We start from the raw sequence: 21,571 nt of genomic DNA, 5'->3' as shown, positions 1-21,571 counted from the left end.
TTTGGATGGTGCCCAAATACAGTGGGCCTGCTCCTTTATAAGAATATATGATCATCCAGCTAGTCATGTTGCCCTACTCAAGTTTTTCTCCCTGAATGGTAATTAGCCAAGCAATGTTTCTTAACGAAAACACACTTTACTTTCCCTAAGCTATAGGATCAACTAAAATGGTAATGCTTTCGGTACCGGCCTTCATGGCCACTTTTGGCAGCTCCAACACATAAAGAGATAAAGTTCTCACTAGTACTAGTACACGCTACCAACTTGTGCAAATAGAATCAAGAGACAAATAAACTAGAGGAGTACAGAAGGAGAAAATGGAAGTGCGAGAAACTAACTTATCAGTCTCCTTACCTAACATTCGAACTTGGGAAATCTTCCTACGACAAACATCCTCTATAAATTGTACGATTGGGCCGAAAGAGAAGAAGCTTCAAGCTATTACTCGTTCACATTTACATGTTAACTCGTCTTAACCTTTAAGATTACTTCTTTTAGTAACTGAAGCTATAATTCATCTATTTCATTGCTAACCCAAGCCCCTAAAGGTGGAACCACCTGAACTCAATACTTCAAGAGCTAAAAGGCAAGCATCAGTTATGGTAATGGAAAAAGAAAGACGAGCTCTGAAGTTGATGAGGCTTTTACAAAACCATGTAAATGTCATCAAAACGTCTAAGCAGCCCTACCATTTTCAGAAACTCGACGACAAATACAGCTAACTTGACAGGAGTTTAAATCAGATGTTTCTATCTCAATAGAATCAAAAGAGAATTACTGATTCAAACACAGGCAACTTAAGAGTCCTAAGTCAGATAAAATAATAGAAAGAGAGAAATGGGCAACTACATCTCTCAGAAAAGAAATATTGCTCGGTAGTAATAATAGAGTAGATAATTTCTCAAGTGCTATTAAACTATCAACGATCACAAGTTAGCTAAAAGTGAAAAAGAAACTGAAGAACGAAAAACATTTATGCATTTGAACACAAAGAAAAGAAACTTGTTTCAAAATTATACTACAGAAATTCATACACAAATCATAACGTTATCTTAGTTTTTGGGGCTATGTTTCTTCCCTTTGTATCAATGAAGGCGCAGGTGGGGTCATAGTTTCATCCTTACCTCTTACATGGGACTCTTCTTTCACTGCTGAAAGTCTGCTTGGACTCAGAGAACTACCGATGCCATTCTTGGTTGGGCTTAAGTAGTTCCCCAGAGGAGAATTCGGACCAGATCTAAACTCAAGCGATCCATCTTCACGAGGCAAAGGTGAAATTGGTGGAAGGCTTTCACTTTCCTGTTGTTTTCTATAAAACTTTTCTTCCACAACGTCATAGGAATTCCCGGTCCTCACTTCCTGAGCAAGAGAGCACCAACTACAGCAAAGCCACAACGTGCAATCAGAGAGTGCTGGTTTACCAAAGCAGAAGTTATAAGAAGGCAAATTGAATCTCTTTCTCATTTGGATCCTCCAAAAGCCACCATAGAGCAAACCAAATAGACATAGAACTAGGCCAGTAACTCCAAGAGCCCCCCGAACAGTGTCATTGTCGATATTAACAGCAGCCAAGTTAAAAATCCAGAACGGAGCGATGCAAAACAGAATAAATGTCATAATATGAACATACATGTTCCCGAATCCAAGCCTCTCCATATTCCACCCGAACACACAAAAACTACAAAAGAGTGAAACATACGCTATAGATATATCATCCCAAATGTCAAGTACTCCTCCGCTCCATTGTGGTTTACTCTCAACGACTCGTTGTTCAGTCCTAAATGCGAAAGAATATTTTCTCTCAAATGTTTTTGACCTTAATTTTTCTGCTCCTTCACCAGTGCCGATTGGAACCTGTGCTTCCTCATCCACTTCTAAATCATAATCCTTCCCGAGGGGGCTGACAATGTTGTATATGCCAGCAAATGCAGGTGCACCAATAGCAAAAGATACACATATTGCAACTCCTATCGGTGGTCGTTGAGCTCTTCTGTAACCCAGGTTTAAACTACAAAGTGCATACTGAGCAAAGCAATTCAGATGAAGCAGGGCAACAACAACCATCATGTGGGCCCATTCGTGGGGCTTATAAGTCCCATTTTTACAGTAAACCTTTCGAAGTCTGGAAATGTCTTCTGGTTTCCATCTACACAGAAGTACAAGGTGGTAGAATCGCTTCGGATGGTTGTACAAACACAAAAGAGTAAAAAGTGCATTGAGAATTTGATTATTGACTTCAAACCATGCATCTCTCTGGGACTTCTTGGGTATTGCCTTGTTCAACATTCCAGTCATCACAAGGAACAAAATTGCACCCGAAACAGCAACGCAGACGATCCACGCAAAAAGAGCCATGTTCATTGGGTTTCTAATCCATTTTTTGCCCATTTTCACGAGTGAAACCCAATCAATTTTCTTAGAAAAAACCTCATGGATTCGTTCTTTAAAGCCATGGCCGCTTGAAGCCACAGATCGTGACATTTCATCTCTCTCCTCAGCCAACCGCTTGAACCTGGCAGATGCAGAGCCAAATTTGAAGAAACTAACTCTATTAAGAGGAGCATCAGGAGGGAACCTTTTCGGAGACTTCTCATTGGTTAAAAAAGTCTTCCGGGATGCTGAAACCTCAAAGGGGATTTGACCCATCACTTCACTACCATTCGATTCTTCAATTTCCTCATTGTGATTTCCATTATCAGTCGAAACCATTCTCAAATCAAAGAACAATTTTCTTCCAATCGGTGTCAGAGATTCAGGGTTGTGAAATCAATTTCGCAATGCGCACTCTTTCTTCAACGTTTCCACTGAGGTTAAAATTTGAACACAAATCAATACATTGAATGTGATTTCTAGTATACACAACTAAAAAGCATTATCGGAAAGAAGAGAAGCAAGGAATCTACAAGTTAAAAAATAAATAAATAAAAACATTGAAACAGAAGACTTTCAATCCCCAGGAAGCAACCCAAAAGAACCAAAACCACTAACCAAGGCTGAAATTTCACATACAGAATTAAACCCAATTCATTAAAACACAAAATATGATCAAAAGCTCATGATATACAAAGAACAAGAGGCTGCCACAGTAAACCCTCATTAGCTATTAGCTAATCATCAACATATTTAATCAATACCCATGATTTTGCAAGGAAAAAAAATCATCATACTTCAAAAATCCAGAAACTAATTTAAAAAAACCCATATTTTCATCAAAACAGTGGTCAGATGTACAATTGAAAGGCACCCAGAAAGTTAAATTACACAGTTTAACTAAAAAAAAAGAAAAGAAAATTATCGATGCCCAGAAAAAAGAATCAAACCAACTTTATGCAAGTAAAAAGGCGGAGCTCAAGACATACCTAAAAAATGGCGGAGAAACCAGAAGAAGCCATGACTGTAACTTTTCAAAGTCTTTCTTTTTCCCCCGAAGACTTGTTCTTTTGTGAAGAATCAAAGACCCTCCATTGAAACAGAAATAGGGGTTGCTCAAGTTTCCAAAAACAACAAACCGCCAAAAGATTTTGCAAGTTACAAAAGGGTCAAACTTTGGAAAGCGGTTGGCGGAGACCGAGATAATCTGCAAAACGGCGACTGCCGCACGAATTGCTGGCCAAGGACTGCGTCGTTTGATGAAGTTTCCCTCTGACGGAGGTCAAAGCTGAAGGCTTTGAAAAGCAGTACCATGGGGGCAAGGAATGCAATTAAATAAAATAAGTAAAAACAATGTTGTGTTTGCTCTGTGTATTCGCGCTGGACGGTGGGAAATTATTGTGGCGCGTGGAAGAGTGTGATTGGATTAGAAGTTAGGAATATTTGTTTGTTGATAAAAGTTTTCGAATTTTTTTCATTATTTTTCCTTTTATGATAAATATTAAGTGCGTGGTCAATCATCGGTTGATTAAAATATAGAAATTAAAAAAAAAGGAGAAGATGAAAAATCAAGTGGCGGACATTGGAGTCATATCTTATAGGTAGAAGAACCATCAAGTTATCCAAAATGGAGAGATGGCAAGAAAAGTGGAACTTGAAAGGGTGGGACTCATCCATTGCTGAAATTTGACACAGCGAAAATGACTGAGAACTCGGCTTTTACTTTAATACTTTGTCTTTGAGGTTTTGGTGGAGAACCACGACGTGAATTAGACTGATTGATTAGAAAGATGCACTAATTTATGTGTTAAAATGGTTTAGAATTTCACTCTTTGTCGGGAAATAATAAGGACAAGGTTTTGGGTCGAATCATATGCGAGGGTAGGAAAAGCTCGCGTGCAAAAGGGGAAATAGATAATATTGCAAGTAATGCATACCCAATAAACAAGGAAGACTTAGTTGCACTGTTGAGATACCACAGTGACATTCTAGATTAATAATACAATCTAAAATAACATGCAGACAACACAGAGACTCCCTCCCATCAGAGCCCTTTGTCATGTCATGAGTACAAATCGGATAGAAATCAAAATTCCGATTTGCACTATATTCTTTTCCCATACATTGTTTAATCATGTTCGTTATTTTCGGTTGATTCCATTCAATCCAATAATCAAAAGGGTGAATAATATATATAAAGTTTAACCAAGCGATGCTCATGTAATGGACAGGTTGACACAAGGGTTAAAGTGAAGAGTGGTGCATCAATAGAACCCCATGCATTTTAGAAGCAAACCCAATTCATACAGTGGTTTGAATATACACACAAATTACAATCCGGCGGACTCACAAAGATCAATTAAAGTCGAAAACACAGTGATTAAATCCCAAATCAACTACAATTTAGTTCCAACACATTGCCAATGAAGTGTAACGGAACGATGTACGCGTAATATAAAAACCGAATCTTACAAATGGAGAAACCACACAAACATCATTTCATAATTTTTCAACTCAGGTAAGATCGTCCTCCTCGAGTTCCTTGGACTTCAGCTTTTCCTTCACTCTCAGCAGCAAGGTTGTCTTCCATGAATCCTACACGGGAAATCCAACACCGAACATCAAAATATCGAATTTGAGTAGATTATACCGATGGGAAAGAAAACACAGAGAATGCAATAGGTGTTTATTGAACTTGGACACGTAACATCGAATGGAAGAGACGTACCAGTGGGGTCATACTATCAAATTCCTTGACCACGTCAGTGAACTTCGCAATGTCTTCCTCATCAATTGAAGCGGCAATATCCTGCATAAAACACGACGATGACTTTCTCAAAATTACTACCTTGTTAAGTGCTGTTTTCATGTTTTTTAATCAATCAACATGAAACAACTAAACATCATTAAACTGAAAATACTTCCAATATAATAGTAACTCACCGCTAAGAACCTGTATTCCCTTGTTCCTGAAAAAGTAGGATCTAATTCCTGCAAAAGTACAAAAAAGTATGTAATTTTTCCAACTGATAAGGTATGCAATATCAAAATCCTAAACAAGAGCCAAAGTCAGACCTGATATCGCTCTAATGCATTGGTGATTGCAACGACATCTCCTTTGCAAAGTTGGCAGATTCCAGCATTAAGAAGATGCCCCTTAACTCCATACTTAAGCAAGTTGTTGTTGAGTGAGTGCCGTGCAATTTCTTCATAAATTTCAATAGACTTGGGGTACCTGCAGAATATAACATATTTGTCGGTTATTTACCAGCATTTGTATCAATGAGAAGCTATAAAGAGGTCTCCTAGATAAGCAAAAAAAAGCGTTTCAAGCTTTCTGCTATTACCTTCTCTGTGATTTGGAGTAGGTTATAGCTTTGTATCGAGTATGGGAACCGAGATAGAAAACTAGAAGGTTCTAATTAAAAAACAAAAAAAACAAAAAGTAAAGCCGTAAAAGCAAAGAATGTACACAAGATGTTTGTGTTATCAAAAGTATGAGTATCCCTTTTAAACTGGACAAGGTTTTAAATAAAAAGAAATCCCCAAGTAATGCTGGAAAGTGGCAAGAATACACAATGTTTTTGCCTTTAAATGGTGGGGAGAGACTTACTGTTCAATCTGTGCAGCAAACTGAGCAACTTTCTGCTTGCACTGGTTGGCCGATGTTGTTACTTCTTCATTTTGGAAGAAATCAGCTGCCCTTTCAAAGAACTCCATAGCCTTCTTAATATCTTGTTCAGATTCATATAGTTCAGCAATTTCCTGCATGGAAAATATGTATCCCATGTCAAATAATGACTCCTATGGTTTCCACAGCATCATATACTACGATTGCATTCAGCAAGAAAAGCATCAATGCCAAGAGTACAAAAGATGAATGCTTGAATTAATTATTGTCATCACCCCTGCCCTTCTCCCCTTCTCCCTGTATATGGGGTTAGACATGAATTCTCACCTTCCATTATTTTACTATTACATACTCTTATCTCCTATCAAATCAATATTTTGGATCTGTTCGTAACTGATCCCATGTTAGTCTTTGACAGCTTCTTTGATCTTCTACCTTCTATGTTAAATAATTCTCTTTGGTTATGGGTGAACTTACACGGCTACAATGTACATGTCTTTACTGTTTCTCTTATCTGCATAGTACTACAAACAATGGCAGAATGACAAAGGGAACGGCATATTGAGAACTTACAAATGGGACACCAAATTATAGCACACAATTGCAAGAAGAAATTTAAAATATCATCTTTAAACAAAAGATTGATTCTTATATAGCTGGAAAAACAATACCTTATAGTATCTTGCAGCCATATTAAGCCTTCCAATATCACACAGCATATTTACCGCCTGCTCTAAGCAAGAAATGGCCTCTGCAGAAGACCAGAATGAAGTTACAGATTACAATTAAAATTATCCTAATCAGAAATGAACACAATGGAACAAGAAGGATATAAATGGGAATGAAATGCAAGTAGAAATGGTGTTATACCGTAACTGGACCAAAAAAATAGTCATGCCACAAAAGTACTACTACCATATTACAATAAGATAAACCAAGGTAAAAGTAGTAACACTACCAGCCGTTGTACCCAAGTTGCTTAGTTTGATTTAAACTGTTTTCCTAACAAAGGTATTTCTTCCAAAAGATCTGCTACTTATGGTGCACTAATATAACAAGTTCTGTATTGCTAACGTAAAAAACTTGACTCTATGTGATGTATCCAAAAGGAGATGCCAGACTGAAGTTCTCTCTGTGATCCATCTCTTTTGCGGAAATGAGAGGCAAAGCAAACAGTTTGGCTGATTCTCTTCATTTCCCAGATGATTGTTTCCCCTTCCAGGACTTTGTGGGCAGTGAGGAAGCATATATGTAAGATGCAACATAATACATATACATACCGTTAACATTTGTTTTCTTGTAGCAATGTGCAGCATCAACATAAGCTGTGGCAGCTTCATGTTTGCTTTCACTCTATAATGGAAAAACATTGCTATCAGGTTTTGTTAAAAAACATTAAAAATGAAAGAAATTGCCTAGTCCAAACATCAAAACCACTAACCTTCAAATGACAGTTGGCCAACTTGACATATGTTGCTCCAGCTTTGTCCCCTGAAACACCATTTTGTAAAGATTAGAAGCAATTGAAGTGGTCACTGACAAGATCTTGTTTCAAGCAACTCAAAAATACTGTAAATTTTGTATTTCAAATAGCCACCACAGGAACAAAACGATATGAGATTTGTGTGTGAGAGAACGAGGCATCAGTTCCATCATATTGATATTACAACAAATACATGTGAACCATACGGTTTTCCATGCCCATCAATTGTAAGGATCCATATCCCAATTTCATCCTTTTCATAAAATTGCAAAAAGAAAACGCCGATACTAAGTTGGAACTAGTTGTAAATTGAACACCATTTGTAGATTTATATCTATCTTCTCTTAGGAAAAGTTTGGAATTTGCTTGCTGCTACCAAGATTTAAAACATTTAAACAACCCAATCCAACCTTCAAACAGTAAATCCAAAACAAAATCCAACACGGCTTATACCAATAAGCCTATTCATCTGAGCGCCGCTCCATTCATTGTTCATATCATTCAAATCAAGACCTCCAATTCAAACAAAGTTCAATCCTTTCCAGCAAAAGGAGATCAGGCAAACCATAAAATTCAATATTTAACAGAATTTTTCACCAGATCGAAGAATTCACAAATTTGCACTACATAAAAAAAACTGTAAAAAAAGGGGAAAATCCACATTCATCGATCAAACCCATGATTGAATCAATGCAATCGCCGCAGATACCAAAGACATCAAAACCCCCAATAAGAGATCCCCAATTATTAATTTCTTCATTTTCCTTCCAATCAAATTTTCTCGGGAAAAAAACACACCAATAAACCCAATGAAAAAAAAAAAAAAAATCAAACGATCGGAAGGAACGCAGAAAGGGGAAAACTCACAGGATTTGGCAAGCTTGTAGGAATTGGCAGATTTGTCGAAGAGTTCGGCGGCGTCTTCATGTTTGGACCCGAAAAATCCCCAGCTGTTCAGTTTCTTCTCTGCTTTCTTCTCGAATTCCTCCGCCCTAGCTAACTGATCGCCCATTGTTTTTCAAATTATTTTTTTTCCGAGTTTTTCTGAGCTCTGGAGATGGAGGCTTAGGGGGAAAGGAAAAACAGAAGTTGCGGTGGGAAATAATCTTTGTCCAAGAAAGTTCTAGAAGGTTTCTTTCAGGGACGGAGTCACGGAAGACGAAAGGTTGGTCACGCTTGTTATCTTGGACGATTATTCGTCTCGTTATATTTTCGCTCAAAAATGGTAATAATTATGTCATTTAGTGTTGTATTATTATTAAAAGTAAATTTGAATCATATTATTATTAATTTATTGTAATGTTAAAATTATTATCCTCCCTTTAATGTAAATAATATCATTTGCTAAAAAAAAATTATAATAATTGTTTGAGGCAAAAAGATGGCCCCTCGCACAGCTCCCCAGGGGTTTGAAACTTTGGATGAGGGTTGTTGTTGATTGAGTTCTTGTTGCTTAGTATGCTGTGAGAAGAGTTTAATGTTAGTTTGAAAGGTGCATTTGTGAGGCCTTAGGTATAGGCCTTGAGGCTCGTAATCAAACTAACAAAGTGTTAAGAGTGTCACTGCTATCTCAGTATAATAGATGTTGAACATATGTGTTTTAAGTCAATTACTTGCGCCTCAAGTTACTCAAACTTTTTGTTATCAAAGAATTGTCGCAGATGGGTTAGGTTTGCATTAAGTTCTTTTTCTTGCCTTGTAAACAAGGACTTTTAGTTTATAATCTTGTATTTTCAAAACGAAGGGAGTTCAGGGCCCTTTGAACCACTTCCTCGATCCCAGTTTGTTTTTAATGAAAATAGGTTTATTAACTTAACCAGATCCGAATGCAAATGAAACTCTTAGGTAGAAAACAGTTGGTAATAACTTGAATACATGTTGAAAAGTACATTAAGTGACATATCTACTAAATTAAAGGACAAACAAAGAGACTCATGCAAGATTTCACCTTGTCGGACAAGGTCGAACTTCTTGCAGCCGCTTATCTTTGAGTTGATAGACGTTATATGCTAAAGAATGATGGATGGTAAACAGGTTCTACATGAAGAAATTGATACTATAACACTAGGGAGGGTAGCAAAGCTTTTATACTAGACAAAAGATGACTTTTCTAAGGGGACTATTGCTAAAAGGACTGAATCTGGGTAAGTTTCAGCTTTTTCTGGGTGCAAATTGGCTTGAGAGCAGAGTTTGAAAGTCTTTTGATTAGTTGGTTGAGTGTCATTGTCTCTGGTGCTTGTTTCCCCTTTTCTAGGCGATTTGGCCCTACTACCTTGGCCTTGTTATTGCCCAAAAACTCTTGGTGGGTAGTGAGTCATCAGCTATTTACTTGTATTACCACTAGAAAATGTTTTTTGGCTAATAGTAAGTTGGTTCCTGTCATCTGTCATTTCAATTATAGGCACATGGTCAAATGGGCCTCGGGCGAGTCTTCATTCAATTTGGCATTCTTGGGCCTTGTCACTTGTAAAACCCACTGTTAAATATTAACCCAAACAATAATTACTCATTTTAAATATTTAACAATAAAATTCCTAAAAGGATTTGAAAAAAACAAAAAAGAACCATGGCCCAAATGTGAATAATGGAGGCCCAATCTCAAAAAGTTTTGTTATTGGGTAGATATTTGGGCTCATCAACTACTTGGAGATCCATAGATAAAGTAACCCAACACCCCAAAATTATGCTCATCTTCATTCTGCAAGAACCAAGAAATGGAGGGATTCGACGGCGGTTGCTGGGATTATTGACAACTAAGCGACCCCGAAGAAAGCTGTTCCCTCCCTCCATTGCATTGACTAACTTAAACAAGTGAGAATTTAATCTTCTCAATCTTTTTCTTTCGTATTGATTTCGAGATTGGTAAACATCGTCGGAGTTATCAAACCGTCGAGTCCCAAGCCGATTCCGGTAAGGTCGGATTCGGTCGAGGGAGTTCCGATCCGGTTGAGGCGGTCCCACTAAAAAATCTCACAACACGAGAGTTGTCAACTATATATTCCCCATCCAAAACATCACCTCCCCAAAGACCAAAAGATGGTGAAACAACAAGACACCAATGGAGGAGCTCAAGTCCTTGCCCTTCCACTCTTACAGGACCCCAAGTCCTTGGAAGCTCAAACTTCGTCACAACAAGGGGCCTCATTTTCCGGGGCTGTCTTCAACATATCGACCACAATGATTGGTGCCGGTATCATGTCGATTCCGGCAACCACCAAGGTCCTCGGCGTAATTCCTGGCTTGCTTCTGATACTGCTGGTCGCTTTCTTTGTGGAAGTCACGGTGGAGTTCCTGCTCAGGTACACCAACTCCGGTGAGTCTGAAACGTACGCCGGCATGGTGGGGGAGTCTTTTGGGGCGTGGGGTTCGGTGGCTGTGCAGATTTGTGTCATTGTCACCAACCTTGGTTGCCTCATCATTTATTTCATCATCATCGGTAAGTCAAGCTTTCTTCGCCACCTTTGCGTTATCCCTAAGTAAGGAATAAAACAAGAAGACCAACTGGACCATGCTGTATTATAATGGAGGTTTGGTGTCTGATAGGGACATGAAATTATCCCATACTTCCCATATCTTTTATGCAACTGTAACGCTAAAGTAGCGGTATTCCAAATCAATTACGCTATATCATGTGATCAAGTTAAGACACACGGTGACACTTAACAGACTCTGAGTACTGTCACTTTAGCATTCATTTTAGGACATAACCGAAAGATAACATTTTGTAATCTTTATTGGACTTGGTATTTAATTCTGCATTGAAGAATTAATCATTTTGTTATCAACTTTAATTACAATTAGTCTATGTAATTGATGTGTATACTGAACACAGTAACGAAAGAAAGTTTCTTGCCTTGGTTTTAGGGGATGTGCTGTGTGGGAGTCAGTCTGGAGGAACGTTGCATTTGGGCATTCTGCAAGAATGGTTCGGCATCCACTGGTGGAATTCTCGCGCTTGGGCACTGCTCTTCGTTGCAGTCTTCGTGATGCTTCCGTTAGTCTTGTTACGCCGAGTAGGTCAGTATACTTGGATTAAATAGTTGATGCTGAATGGTAAATGTTAAATCAGGTTACCCTAGTTTGTTCGTTGCTTGTTGCCTAATTACAGATTCACTAAGGCACACTTCGGCAGTATCCATTCTGCTAGCAGTGCTTTTTGTTGTCATATGTTCTGCAATGGCAATTTACGCGTTGTGCAAAGGGAAGACTCAGAAACCGAGGTTGTTTCCAGACTTCGCAAATCAAGTCTCGGTGTTTGATCTTTTCACCACCATCCCAGTTCTTGTGACAGGTTTCGGATTCCATGTCAACGGTGAGGGCACATGACTTTCAGTCTTAATTATGCTGTCTATATATGAACCATCTTATGCAAAAGATGGTAAATGTGCTATGTGTGCGAATGAATGCAGTTCATCCAATTCGAGCAGAGCTCGGCAAACCATCTGATATGAGATCAGCTACTCGGATTGCTCTCCTGATCAGTGTTGTCATTTACTTTTCTATCGGATTCTTCGGATACCTACTCTTTGGTGACTCAATAATGGACGATATTCTAGTAAACTTCGATCAAACTTCTGATTCCACATCCGGACAGATAATCAATGACGTTGTTCGATTAAGCTACGCAGTTCACCTCCTTTTCGTGTTTCCTATCATGAACTTTTCCTTGAGGGCCAACATAGATGAATTGCTCTTCCGAAATAGGCCTGTTTTAGCCCAAGACACCTCAAGATTTCTGCCCCTCACTCTTTTCCTGCTCTCCTTCACATACATTGTGGCAATAGCCATCCCAAACATTTGGTATTTCTTTCAGTTCATGGGATCCACCACCGTTGTTTTCCTCTCGTTTATATTCCCGGCATCTCTCATCCTCAGGTACAAACTCCATCTTCCTTCTCTATCCCGCGCGCATGCTTACTACTTTCTTTTGTGACTAATCTAGCTTGATTTTCGTTTCTAATTTCTCGACAGGGATGGTCACGGTATATCAACGAGGAGGGACAAGATCATCGCGATTTTCGTGATTATTTTGGCCGTGGCAACGAGCTCAATTGCAATATCCACCACTTTGTATAATTCTGCTAAAGGTTAGCCAGCTATTGAATTCGAACAACTAATTGGTAGATGAGGGGCATTGGTTCTTGCAAGCCACAAAAAATCTGCTTTACTTTAGAAACATTTGAATTCATCAAATTTGTATTTGTTGTAATTATATTTGGTCATGAAAATGTGCAACAACTTTGATACATCAATGTGCAAAGAATGTTGATTCTTAACCAACTCAGTTCATGGAGAAACTTCGGTCTAATCGCGGAATTACTCCACTCTCTCTATCTTAGTCACCATGTGATAAATGAAAGAAAGATATATATATATCCCGGTTACATGTAAGAATTTCCGGATATTACAACTCTGAGGATTTGTTTGGGACTATATGAACAAGAACATGCTGATGTGAAGGGGGCATGTGAACACATTTTGTATATTATCTTACAAAATTATTTGTCTTATCTTTTTATCTTCCACGTCAGCTAAGAAAGAAACAGAAAGAAAGCAAATACATCAAGAAAAGCATGCTCTTGAAACAAGCCTACTATTAGTGGCATGCTTATCTTGCGTTGTTGCTACTATTACTTGCTTTATATGTACCACGTTTATTAATATGAACAATCTGATGCGTTCAAATGTCATCCACCTGTTTCATAAAATTATAGAAAGTGAAGGGACCCCTAATCCACCAAACTTTCCATACACCCACTTTCCTTTTTGCTTGCGGCATCTCGTATACTTTCCAATTTGCAAGATTTCATTTCATACATACTTGTCCTAAATCGATTATTATCGTTGTTGAATCACACGATGATGGTTAAAGTGAGGGTAAAGTAATTATATGAGTCTTTTCAGTCTTCAAAATGGTGCAATACCATGGCTTTGAAACTAGCCGGTCCTTTTTTTTAAGGAAAAAAAAATTCACGTTATAACACAGTCACGTAATATAATTAATTCACTTATATTATAACATATAAATTACTTATTTAATATTATAACTTAAAGTGTGACATCCCACATCGTCCAGGGGAGTGATCCTTATATGTATATTCTCATCCCTACCTAGCACGAGGCCTTTTGGGAGCTCACTGGCTTCGAGTTCCGTAGGAACTCCGAAGTTAAGCGAGAAGGGGGCTTGAGCAATCCCATGATGGGTGACACACTGGGAAGTTGCTCGTGAGTTCCCAAAAATAAAACCGTGAGGGAATGGTAAGCCCAAAGCGGATAATATCGTGCTATGATGGTGGAGCGGGCCTGGGAAGTGGTCCCGCCCGGACCGGGATGTGACAATTGGTATCAGAGCCTTACCCTGGTCGCATGTGTGCCGACGAGGACGTCGGGCCCCTAAGGGGGGGGGTGGATTGTGACATCCCACATCGCCCAGGGGAGTGATCCTTATATGTATATTCCTATCCCTACCTAGCATGAGGCCTTTTGGGAGCTCACTGGCTTCGAGTTCCGTAGGAACTCCGAAATTAAGCGAGAAGGGGGCTTGAGCAATCCCATGATAGGTGACCCACTGGGAAGTTGCTCGTGAGTTCCCAAAAACAAAACCGTGAGGGAATGGTAAGCCCAAAGCGGACAATATCGTGCTATGGTGGTGGAGCGGGCCCCGGGAAGTGGTCCCGCCCGGGGCGGGATGTGACATAAAGTATATGGCATCCAACTATATTATTACACATGAATTGGTTATCACACATTTTCTAAATGTGTTATTTCTTTTGAGAGCATGTAGAAGAAGGGGCGATAATTGTTCTAAATGTTACAAAACGAATATGACTTATTATATTAACACCTCACAAATTATTGAATAAACCATACATACTTAATACGCCTCACATTTGCTTTTTCACTTAAAAATTATCTTAATACACCCCACATAATTTTCCATAATACCCCCACACCCCACATTCTCAATATACACATTATATTTTGAATGTGTTATTTCTTTTGAGAGCATGTAGAAGAAGGGGCGATAATTGTTCTAAATGTTACAAAACGAATATGACTTATTATATTAACACCTCACAAATTATTGAATAAACCCTACATACTTAATACGCCCCACATTTGCTTTTTCACTTAAAAATTATCTTAATACACCCCACATAATTTTCCATAATACCCCCACACCCCACATTCTCAATATACACATTATATTTTGTACATACACCCCACATTTCTCAAATCTTATAACACTCATTTTTAATTTTTAGAGACTGAATCTAACCATTTGGACGTTTAGTTTGCTGAAAGATTTCAAATCTTCTGAACATTTAGTTTGCCGAATGATTTCAAAATGATGATTTGCTAGGTAGGGTAACATCAACAATGGCTTCATTGTTAGATTTAACTTCGTGGTATGCAATTTTTGTTTTGACTTTCATGAACTTTATTTCTGCAATGTGGAGCACTTGGAAAACATTGGTATCCATTACTTCCAAACACTGAGAAATTGGAGAAAAAAATTCTTGGACGAATAAAGGTAAGGAGATTTCATGTAAACTCTCATTGTGATCCCTAAAAGATAAATATGAATATAGAAGTTTAAATAACGCAACAAACGCAAGATTAAATAATTATCGATGTCATCGAAATCACTAAAACAATGAAAAATATGAAGTCTTACCTCATGTGAAGCTTCCGAAACATCGATTTCGTGTTCCATTCATCAAAAACCTAATAAGCTAAAAGTGATTTGGGACTATATGAACAAGAGAAGGATATACTCCGCTCTCTCTATCTCAGTCACCACGTGATAAATAAGAAAAAGATATATATCCCGGTTACATGTAAGAATTTCCGTATATTATATCTCCTTTGAAGATTTGTTTGGGACTATATGAACAAGAACATGCTGATGTGAAGGGGGCATGTGAATACATTTTTGTATATTATCTTACAAAATTATTTGTCTTATCTTTTTATCTTCCACGTCAGCTAAGAAAGAAAACAGAAAGAAAGCAAATACATCAAGAAAAGCATGCTCTTGAAACAAGCCTACTATTAGTGGCATGCTTATCTTGCATTGTTGCTACGAGCAAGCCTACTATTAGTGACATTGGCGCCCTCCTTTGGTCGGAGAAATTTCATATTCGACTCACAAAGATATATATAAAATTAAAAAAAGAAAAAAGAAAACAAAAACTATACATATTTGTAGCTAATGAGTTGGATTTTAAGTTGTCGATAATTATAGCTCATTGTAGATTAGTTAACAATCTATTGTAGAAGTATATCTATAAATATCATATTGTTTGCCCGAGTTAGCGTTTGAGAAGTTTCAAGACCCCCATCCTATAGTCAAAACAAGTCATTGTTATTGATCTAGCTAGTTAACAATAGATTAATTCAAAGGTCCGACTCTGAAGCAGTGCATGTAGTGTTACAGTAATAAAATAGTGTTACAATGGTAAGAGGAGAAAACTTTTATTTTTACTTGCTTTATATGTACCACGTTTATTAATATGAACAATCTGATGCGTTCAAATGGCATCCACATGTTCCATAAAATTATAGAAAGTGAAGGGACCCCTAATCCACCAAACTTTCAATACCAATACCCCCACTTCCCTTTTTGTTTGTGGCATCTCGTATACTTTCCAATTTGCAAGATTTCATTTCATACATGCTTATCCTAAATCGATTATTATCGTTGTTGAATCATACGATGATGATTAAAATGAGGGTAAAGTAATTATATGAATCTTTTCAATCTTCAGAATGGTGCAATCCCGTGGCTTTGAAACTAGCCGGTCCTTTTTTTAAGGAAAAAAAAATTCATTTTATAAGACAGTCATGTAGTATAATTAATTCACTTATATTATATCATATAAATTACTCATTTAATATTATAACTTAAAGAATATGGTGTCCAACTATATTATTACAGATGAACTGGTTATCACACGTTTTCTAAATGTGTTATTTCTTTTGAGAGCATGTAGAAGAAGAGGAGATAATTGTTCTGAATGTTACGAAACACATAAGGCTTATTATATTAACACCTCACAAATTGTTGAATAAACTCCACATACTTAATACACCCCATATTTACTTTTTCACTTAAAAAATATCTTAATACACCCCACATATTTTTCCATAATACCCTCACACCCCACATTCTCAATATACACCTTATATTTTGTACATACACCCCATATTTCTCAAATCTTATAACACTCATTTTTAATTTTTAGAGACTGAATCTAACTATTTGAATGTTTAGTTTGCCAAAAGATTTGAAATCTTTTGAACATCTAGTTTGCCGAATGATTTTAAAACGATAATTTTCTTGGTAGGGTAACATCAACAATGACTTCATTGTTAGATTTAACTTCGTGGTACGCAATTTTTGTTTTGACTTTCACGAACTTCATTTCTGCAGTGTGGAGCACTGGGAAAACATTGGTATCCATTACTTTCAAGCACTTAGAAATTGGAGAAAAAATTGCTTGGACGGACAAAAGTAAGGAGATTTCATGTAAATTCTCATTGTGATCCCTAAAAGATGAATATGAATATAGAAGTTTAAATAACGCAACAAACGCAAGATTAAATAATTATCGATGTCATCGAAATCACTAAAACAATGAAAAATATGAAGTCTTACCTCATGTGAACCTTCCAAAATATCGATTTCGTATTCCATTCGTCAAAAACAATTTTTCTCAATCAACATTTGTAGTTTCATTGGTTAGAGTTTTATTCAACAATGGAGGGTGGGAGGGTTTTGATAGTTGAAAAGATAAATAATACGCTAAAAGTGATTTGAAATGTATTTATTTATTTTTTTTAACCTAATAAGGTCAAAATTATCATTATATAATTAGATAAATAAGTCATTTAATATTAAATTTTAATATAATGTGCATTCAATATTTTGTGAGATACTAATATAAAAAGCCAATGAATAAACACTTTACCCCTTAAGCTAGAAATTCTCTACATGCGTGTTCAAATTCATGTGTTTCACGTGTGAAATATTCGTTCATCAACAAAAGTCGCATCGACCTTTTTCTCGAACAAGGAAAAGGAAAAAGAAGAAGAATCTGATCAACCCAAAATAATTGTTCTGTCACATCTAAGTTTTGGCACGATCAACATGCAAATTATATAAGATTAAAGCTTCACACTTGTTGAATTTTAAATCAAATTTGCTACTGGTAAGGCTAAAAATATGAGCAAAATAGCCATTAGATTTCATTTTAGGCAAATTAATTAAAATAAACGGAATAAGGTTGCTCACCACCTTCAAGTGATTATAATATTCATCGTCTTTTTATTACAATTGGATAAATTTAAATTTTGAGATACATATAATGAATAGACAGAAATTTTAAAATTTAAATTAATTTAATAATAATAAGTAGGGTGGTGAGCAAAAATGCACCAGGTGTTCAAGATGAATTCAAGGCCCGTATCTCACACGTCACGTCCTGTGTTTGGTTCCTAGCACTGTGAATTACACAATTGTAGACATGAGAGTTGAAATGATTTTGTGAATCTTCTCGGCCCCTATAAAGATAGACAGTGCAGCAAAACCACCAATTGATCCTTTCCAAACAAAATAAAAAACCTAATTGATTGGTTGAAAAATTTGCCAATAAGGACTCCTCCTCTTAACCATTGACTTAAAAGGATCTGAATCCTCTCCTGAGCCCAAGGAGAGGATCCTCTTGACCAAGCAGTGTGGACCGTTGGATTTTCATCCAACGGTTATAATTAATATAACTTTAAAAGGACCCTCCTATTTGTAGCTGTTGGATAAAAATCTCACGACCCACACTGCTTGATCAAGAGGATCCTCTCTTTAGGCTCAGGAGAGGATCCAAATCTGATTTAAAAACCCCCAAAATATTTTCACTAAACAAAATCAAGCACATAACCCACTTTTCCATCCAAGTACAATTTCGTCATCTACCGTGATACCCAATAATAATACAACTCTCCAAGCTGTCACTAAACTAACCTAAAATTCCAATCCTACCCTCCGTTAAACATCCACAAATTAACCACACTCGCACATTAACGGCATTTTGGTAAATTAAACTGACCCCTTAAAGGAGTCATCACATATTTATATATACACACAAAACTATTAAAAGCTTTTCATGTACAAAAAGACAACATACCCCAAAACACTCTCTCTAGCAGAAAACCGAGCAGCCATCGGAATGTCGCCGGCAGCCGGAGCTCACGTCCCACTTCTGTCGGACAGAAAGCCGGTGAGGCGGGGGTCGGTGTCCGGGGCGGTGTTCAACGTGTCCACGAGCATAATTGGAGCCGGAATTATGTCCATACCAGCAACTCTCAAGGTGCTTGGTGTGATACCGGGTTTTGTGCTTATTGTGATCATTGCTTTGCTGGCCGACGTCTCGGTGGAGTTCCTGATGAGGTTCACGTATTCCGGCGAATCCACGACGTATTCCGGCGTTATGAGGGAGTCTTTTGGGCAGGTGGGATCGGTTGCCACACAAATATGTGTCATGATTACTAATCTTGGGTGCTTAATTATGTACCAGATTATAATTGGTAAGCTTCAATTTTCTTGGTTTTTTGGGCATTTTCTGTATCTAAATATAGCTTAACAAGAGTTTTTATTTTTTTTATTTTTACTATTCTATATTCTAAACTACTTCGCATTTATCGGGACGCGAATAATTACTCGCATCCATCGGGACACGAATCAAATTGGTTACTGGGATGGATACGTTGTCCTGATTGTAGTTGACTAACTTAACTCACGTATACGAGCTTAGTAAGAATTAAAAGGATAATTTTTTTTTTTTTTTTGTTTGTTTTTCAGGGGATGTTCTATCTGGAAATGGGTCTGCAGGAGAAGGACATTCAGGAGTCCTGCAAGAGTGGTTTGGAAGTCATTGGTGGAACTCCCGTGATATTGCCCTCCTATTCACACTTATTTTCATTTTCCTGCCATTGGTTTTGTTAAAGCGAGTAGGTCAGTAAATTTACCAAAGTACACAAACCCTTTTTTGTTAAATTTGTATAGAACTTTTACTGTGGTGTTCCTTTGTGGCCAAAAGGTCAGAGGTTTGAATTGTGGAAATAGGCTATTTGCAAAGTCCTGTAAGGCTGCGTACGGTAAACGCTCTCTTTCCATCCTGGCAAAACAATGGACCTTATTGGCTTGGGGTCGCCCCAACTTTTACTTGGTTGTCATGATAAATCTTTAACATTTTAGGGGGTTTTTTTTTTGCGAATTTTCTAATATTTATTTGTCGATTTGCAGAATCCCTGAGGTTCAGTTCGGCCATATCAGTTCTTCTTGCTGTGGTTTTTGTTGGCATAAGTTCAGCCATGGCAATCTATGCAATCTTTGAAGGGAAAACCAACACCCCAAGATTGGTACCAAGCTTGGGCAAACAAACCTCCTTCTTTGACCTTTTCACTGCTGTCCCAGTCATTGTCACAGCCTTCACTTTTCACTTCAATGGTAAGAAATGTACAATTTAAGTAACAATTTACAATGTAGAACATATGACACAAAGGATTGAAGAGAATTCAAAGAATTCTAGGGACGGAGTTGGAAATTTCCACTGGGGTGAGCTATAAATTACTTTTTTTTCAAGGAGTGGCTAGGGTAAGATGGGCTAAGGATTTCCGAGATAAGGTGGGATAATTTTCACTAGATAGGGTTAACGTCCTAAAACTTAGCACTAAATACCTAATTTTCTAGACGTTTGCACTAGGTTGGAACGTGCCCAAGTCTAAGGACTTTTGCATGTCAAGCTGCTCTTCGATCCATTTTGCTATTTGTTCTACGTCAATTTACTATTGACATCCCAAAACTTTCTGACCATTGCGTACTCTGATTGACTTCATGAAGTGCACCCAATTGGGTTTGAGCTTGGGAAGCCGTCGGATATGATATCAGCGGTCAGGATCTCACTGGTGCTATGTGCAACCATCTACTTCTCCATTGGACTGTTTGGGTACCTTTTGTTTGGGGATGCAATCATGGCTGACATACTTGTGAACTTTGACAGAAGCTCGGATTCAGCAATGGGGGCAGTGCTGAATGATGTGGTCAGATTAAGCTATGCCCTCCATCTGATGTTGGTTTTTCCTCTCTTGAACTTTTCTCTGAGGGTAAATTTGGATGAACTGCTTTTCCCCAAAAAGCCGCTTTTGACCACAGATACTAGGAGATTTCTGCTTCTCACTCTTGGCCTGCTGGTTTTCTCTTACCTGGCTGCAATTGCCTTCCCAGACATTTGGTACGTTTTTCAGTTTTTGGGATCAACTTCTGCTGTCTGCCTTGCCTTCATTTTCCCGGGTGCAATTGTTCTAAGGTACTCTCTCTACTTTTCTTTTATTAACAACTCTCTCGTCTATGAGATTTAAACTTAGGACTTGTTTGGGACTCCTTTTGAAATAGTTGAAAGTGCTTCTGGAGCTGTTTTTTAAGGACGCACGTGGATTTATAATAAAGATCTCAATGCATTGCTTGTAAAAGCACTTCTAATAAAAAAGCTTACGAACAAGTTTTTACAGGTCATAAAAGCACTTTCTAGAGTTGCTTTCTAAGGAAGCACATGAAATTGATCAAGATTTCAATGTGTTACTTGTAATAGCACTTCTAGCAAAGACCCTTACGAACGAAAATGCCTTTTATATAAGCATTTTCAAACAGACCCTCATCAAGAAAGTACAAAGTGCCGCTCGACCAACTGGTCACATGGTCTCTCCTGGAACTTGACAATCTTTTTGTTCTATGAAATTACAGGGATGTACATGGCATATCTACAAGAAGGGACAGGATCATGGCAACTGTAATGGTAGTCCTGGCAATAGTAACAAGTGCGACTGCCATTTCCACCAATGTATATAACTTTTTGGGGAACAAGTCCTAATTGATTTTCCATTTTTGTTTTCACCATTTTTGTTGTCGTTGAGGTGGCTTGTATTTTCGTGTATTGTTTCTACATGCATTCTCTAAGTTTGTACCAAAAACATAAATCAAACGGCATTATGACCAAATTCTGGCATTTTACAGATCCATTTCATCGACTATT

The 21,571-nt window shown here is 37.6% G+C and overlaps 4 protein-coding genes across 4 annotated transcripts; 2 read left to right on the top strand and 2 right to left on the bottom strand.

Moving 5' to 3' along the window:
* Positions 1-872: 872 nt before the first annotated feature.
* LOC137720321 (uncharacterized) lies at positions 873-3,699 on the bottom strand. Its single transcript, XM_068459374.1, has 2 exons — positions 3,360-3,699; positions 873-2,804 (listed from the first exon to the last, which is right to left on the bottom strand). The coding sequence occupies exon 2, from the start codon at positions 2,707-2,709 to the stop codon at positions 1,066-1,068; it is 1,644 nt and encodes a 547-aa protein (XP_068315475.1). The 5' UTR covers positions 2,710-2,804; positions 3,360-3,699; the 3' UTR covers positions 873-1,065.
* Positions 3,700-4,634: 935 nt separating this feature from the next.
* Positions 4,635-8,639, bottom strand: LOC137720133 (alpha-soluble NSF attachment protein 2-like). Its single transcript, XM_068459142.1, has 9 exons — positions 8,352-8,639; positions 7,443-7,492; positions 7,282-7,354; positions 6,673-6,752; positions 5,984-6,135; positions 5,446-5,605; positions 5,314-5,361; positions 5,099-5,179; positions 4,635-4,965 (listed from the first exon to the last, which is right to left on the bottom strand). Exons 1-9 carry the CDS (start codon positions 8,494-8,496, stop codon positions 4,885-4,887), a joined length of 870 nt encoding a protein of 289 aa, XP_068315243.1. The 5' UTR covers positions 8,497-8,639; the 3' UTR covers positions 4,635-4,884.
* Positions 8,640-10,149: 1,510 nt separating this feature from the next.
* On the top strand, positions 10,150-12,940 carry LOC137720746 (amino acid transporter AVT6C-like). Its single transcript, XM_068459862.1, has 5 exons — positions 10,150-10,920; positions 11,349-11,501; positions 11,593-11,796; positions 11,894-12,359; positions 12,456-12,940. The coding sequence occupies exons 1-5, from the start codon at positions 10,521-10,523 to the stop codon at positions 12,574-12,576; spliced, it is 1,344 nt and encodes a 447-aa protein (XP_068315963.1). The 5' UTR covers positions 10,150-10,520; the 3' UTR covers positions 12,577-12,940.
* Positions 12,941-18,633: 5,693 nt separating this feature from the next.
* On the top strand, positions 18,634-21,569 carry LOC137720172 (amino acid transporter AVT6C-like). Its single transcript, XM_068459187.1, has 5 exons — positions 18,634-19,067; positions 19,342-19,494; positions 19,786-19,989; positions 20,383-20,848; positions 21,283-21,569. The coding sequence occupies exons 1-5, from the start codon at positions 18,647-18,649 to the stop codon at positions 21,407-21,409; spliced, it is 1,371 nt and encodes a 456-aa protein (XP_068315288.1). The 5' UTR covers positions 18,634-18,646; the 3' UTR covers positions 21,410-21,569.
* Positions 21,570-21,571: the final 2 nt, after the last annotated feature.

Source organism: Pyrus communis, chromosome 16 (genome assembly GCF_963583255.1).
Source record: "Pyrus communis chromosome 16, drPyrComm1.1, whole genome shotgun sequence".
In the NCBI taxonomy this organism is placed as follows: Eukaryota; Viridiplantae; Streptophyta; class Magnoliopsida; order Rosales; family Rosaceae; genus Pyrus; species Pyrus communis.
Note: the sequence above shows the minus strand (reverse complement) of the source record. Positions and strands in the feature narration are given on the sequence as shown.

Excerpts from the sequence above, each read along its gene's own strand:
- LOC137720321 (XM_068459374.1), bottom strand. The coding sequence starts at position 2,709 with ATGGTTTCGACTGATAATGGAAATCACAATGAGGAAATTGAAGAATCG.
- LOC137720746 (XM_068459862.1), top strand. The coding sequence starts at position 10,521 with ATGGTGAAACAACAAGACACCAATGGAGGAGCTCAAGTCCTTGCCCTT. Across the intron at positions 11,797-11,893 it reads TTTCGGATTCCATGTCAACG|TTCATCCAATTCGAGCAGAG; the intron begins GTGAGGGCACAT and ends GAATGAATGCAG. Across the intron at positions 12,360-12,455 it reads CCGGCATCTCTCATCCTCAG|GGATGGTCACGGTATATCAA; the intron begins GTACAAACTCCA and ends ATTTCTCGACAG.
- LOC137720133 (XM_068459142.1), bottom strand. The coding sequence starts at position 8,496 with ATGGGCGATCAGTTAGCTAGGGCGGAGGAATTCGAGAAGAAAGCAGAG. Across the intron at positions 7,355-7,442 it reads TGGCCAACTGTCATTTGAAG|AGTGAAAGCAAACATGAAGC; the intron begins GTTAGTGGTTTT and ends TTTCCATTATAG. Across the intron at positions 5,180-5,313 it reads GGGAATACAGGTTCTTAGCG|GATATTGCCGCTTCAATTGA; the intron begins GTGAGTTACTAT and ends TGTTTTATGCAG.
- LOC137720172 (XM_068459187.1), top strand. The coding sequence starts at position 18,647 with ATGTACAAAAAGACAACATACCCCAAAACACTCTCTCTAGCAGAAAAC. Across the intron at positions 19,990-20,382 it reads CTTCACTTTTCACTTCAATG|TGCACCCAATTGGGTTTGAG; the intron begins GTAAGAAATGTA and ends GACTTCATGAAG. Across the intron at positions 20,849-21,282 it reads CCGGGTGCAATTGTTCTAAG|GGATGTACATGGCATATCTA; the intron begins GTACTCTCTCTA and ends ATGAAATTACAG.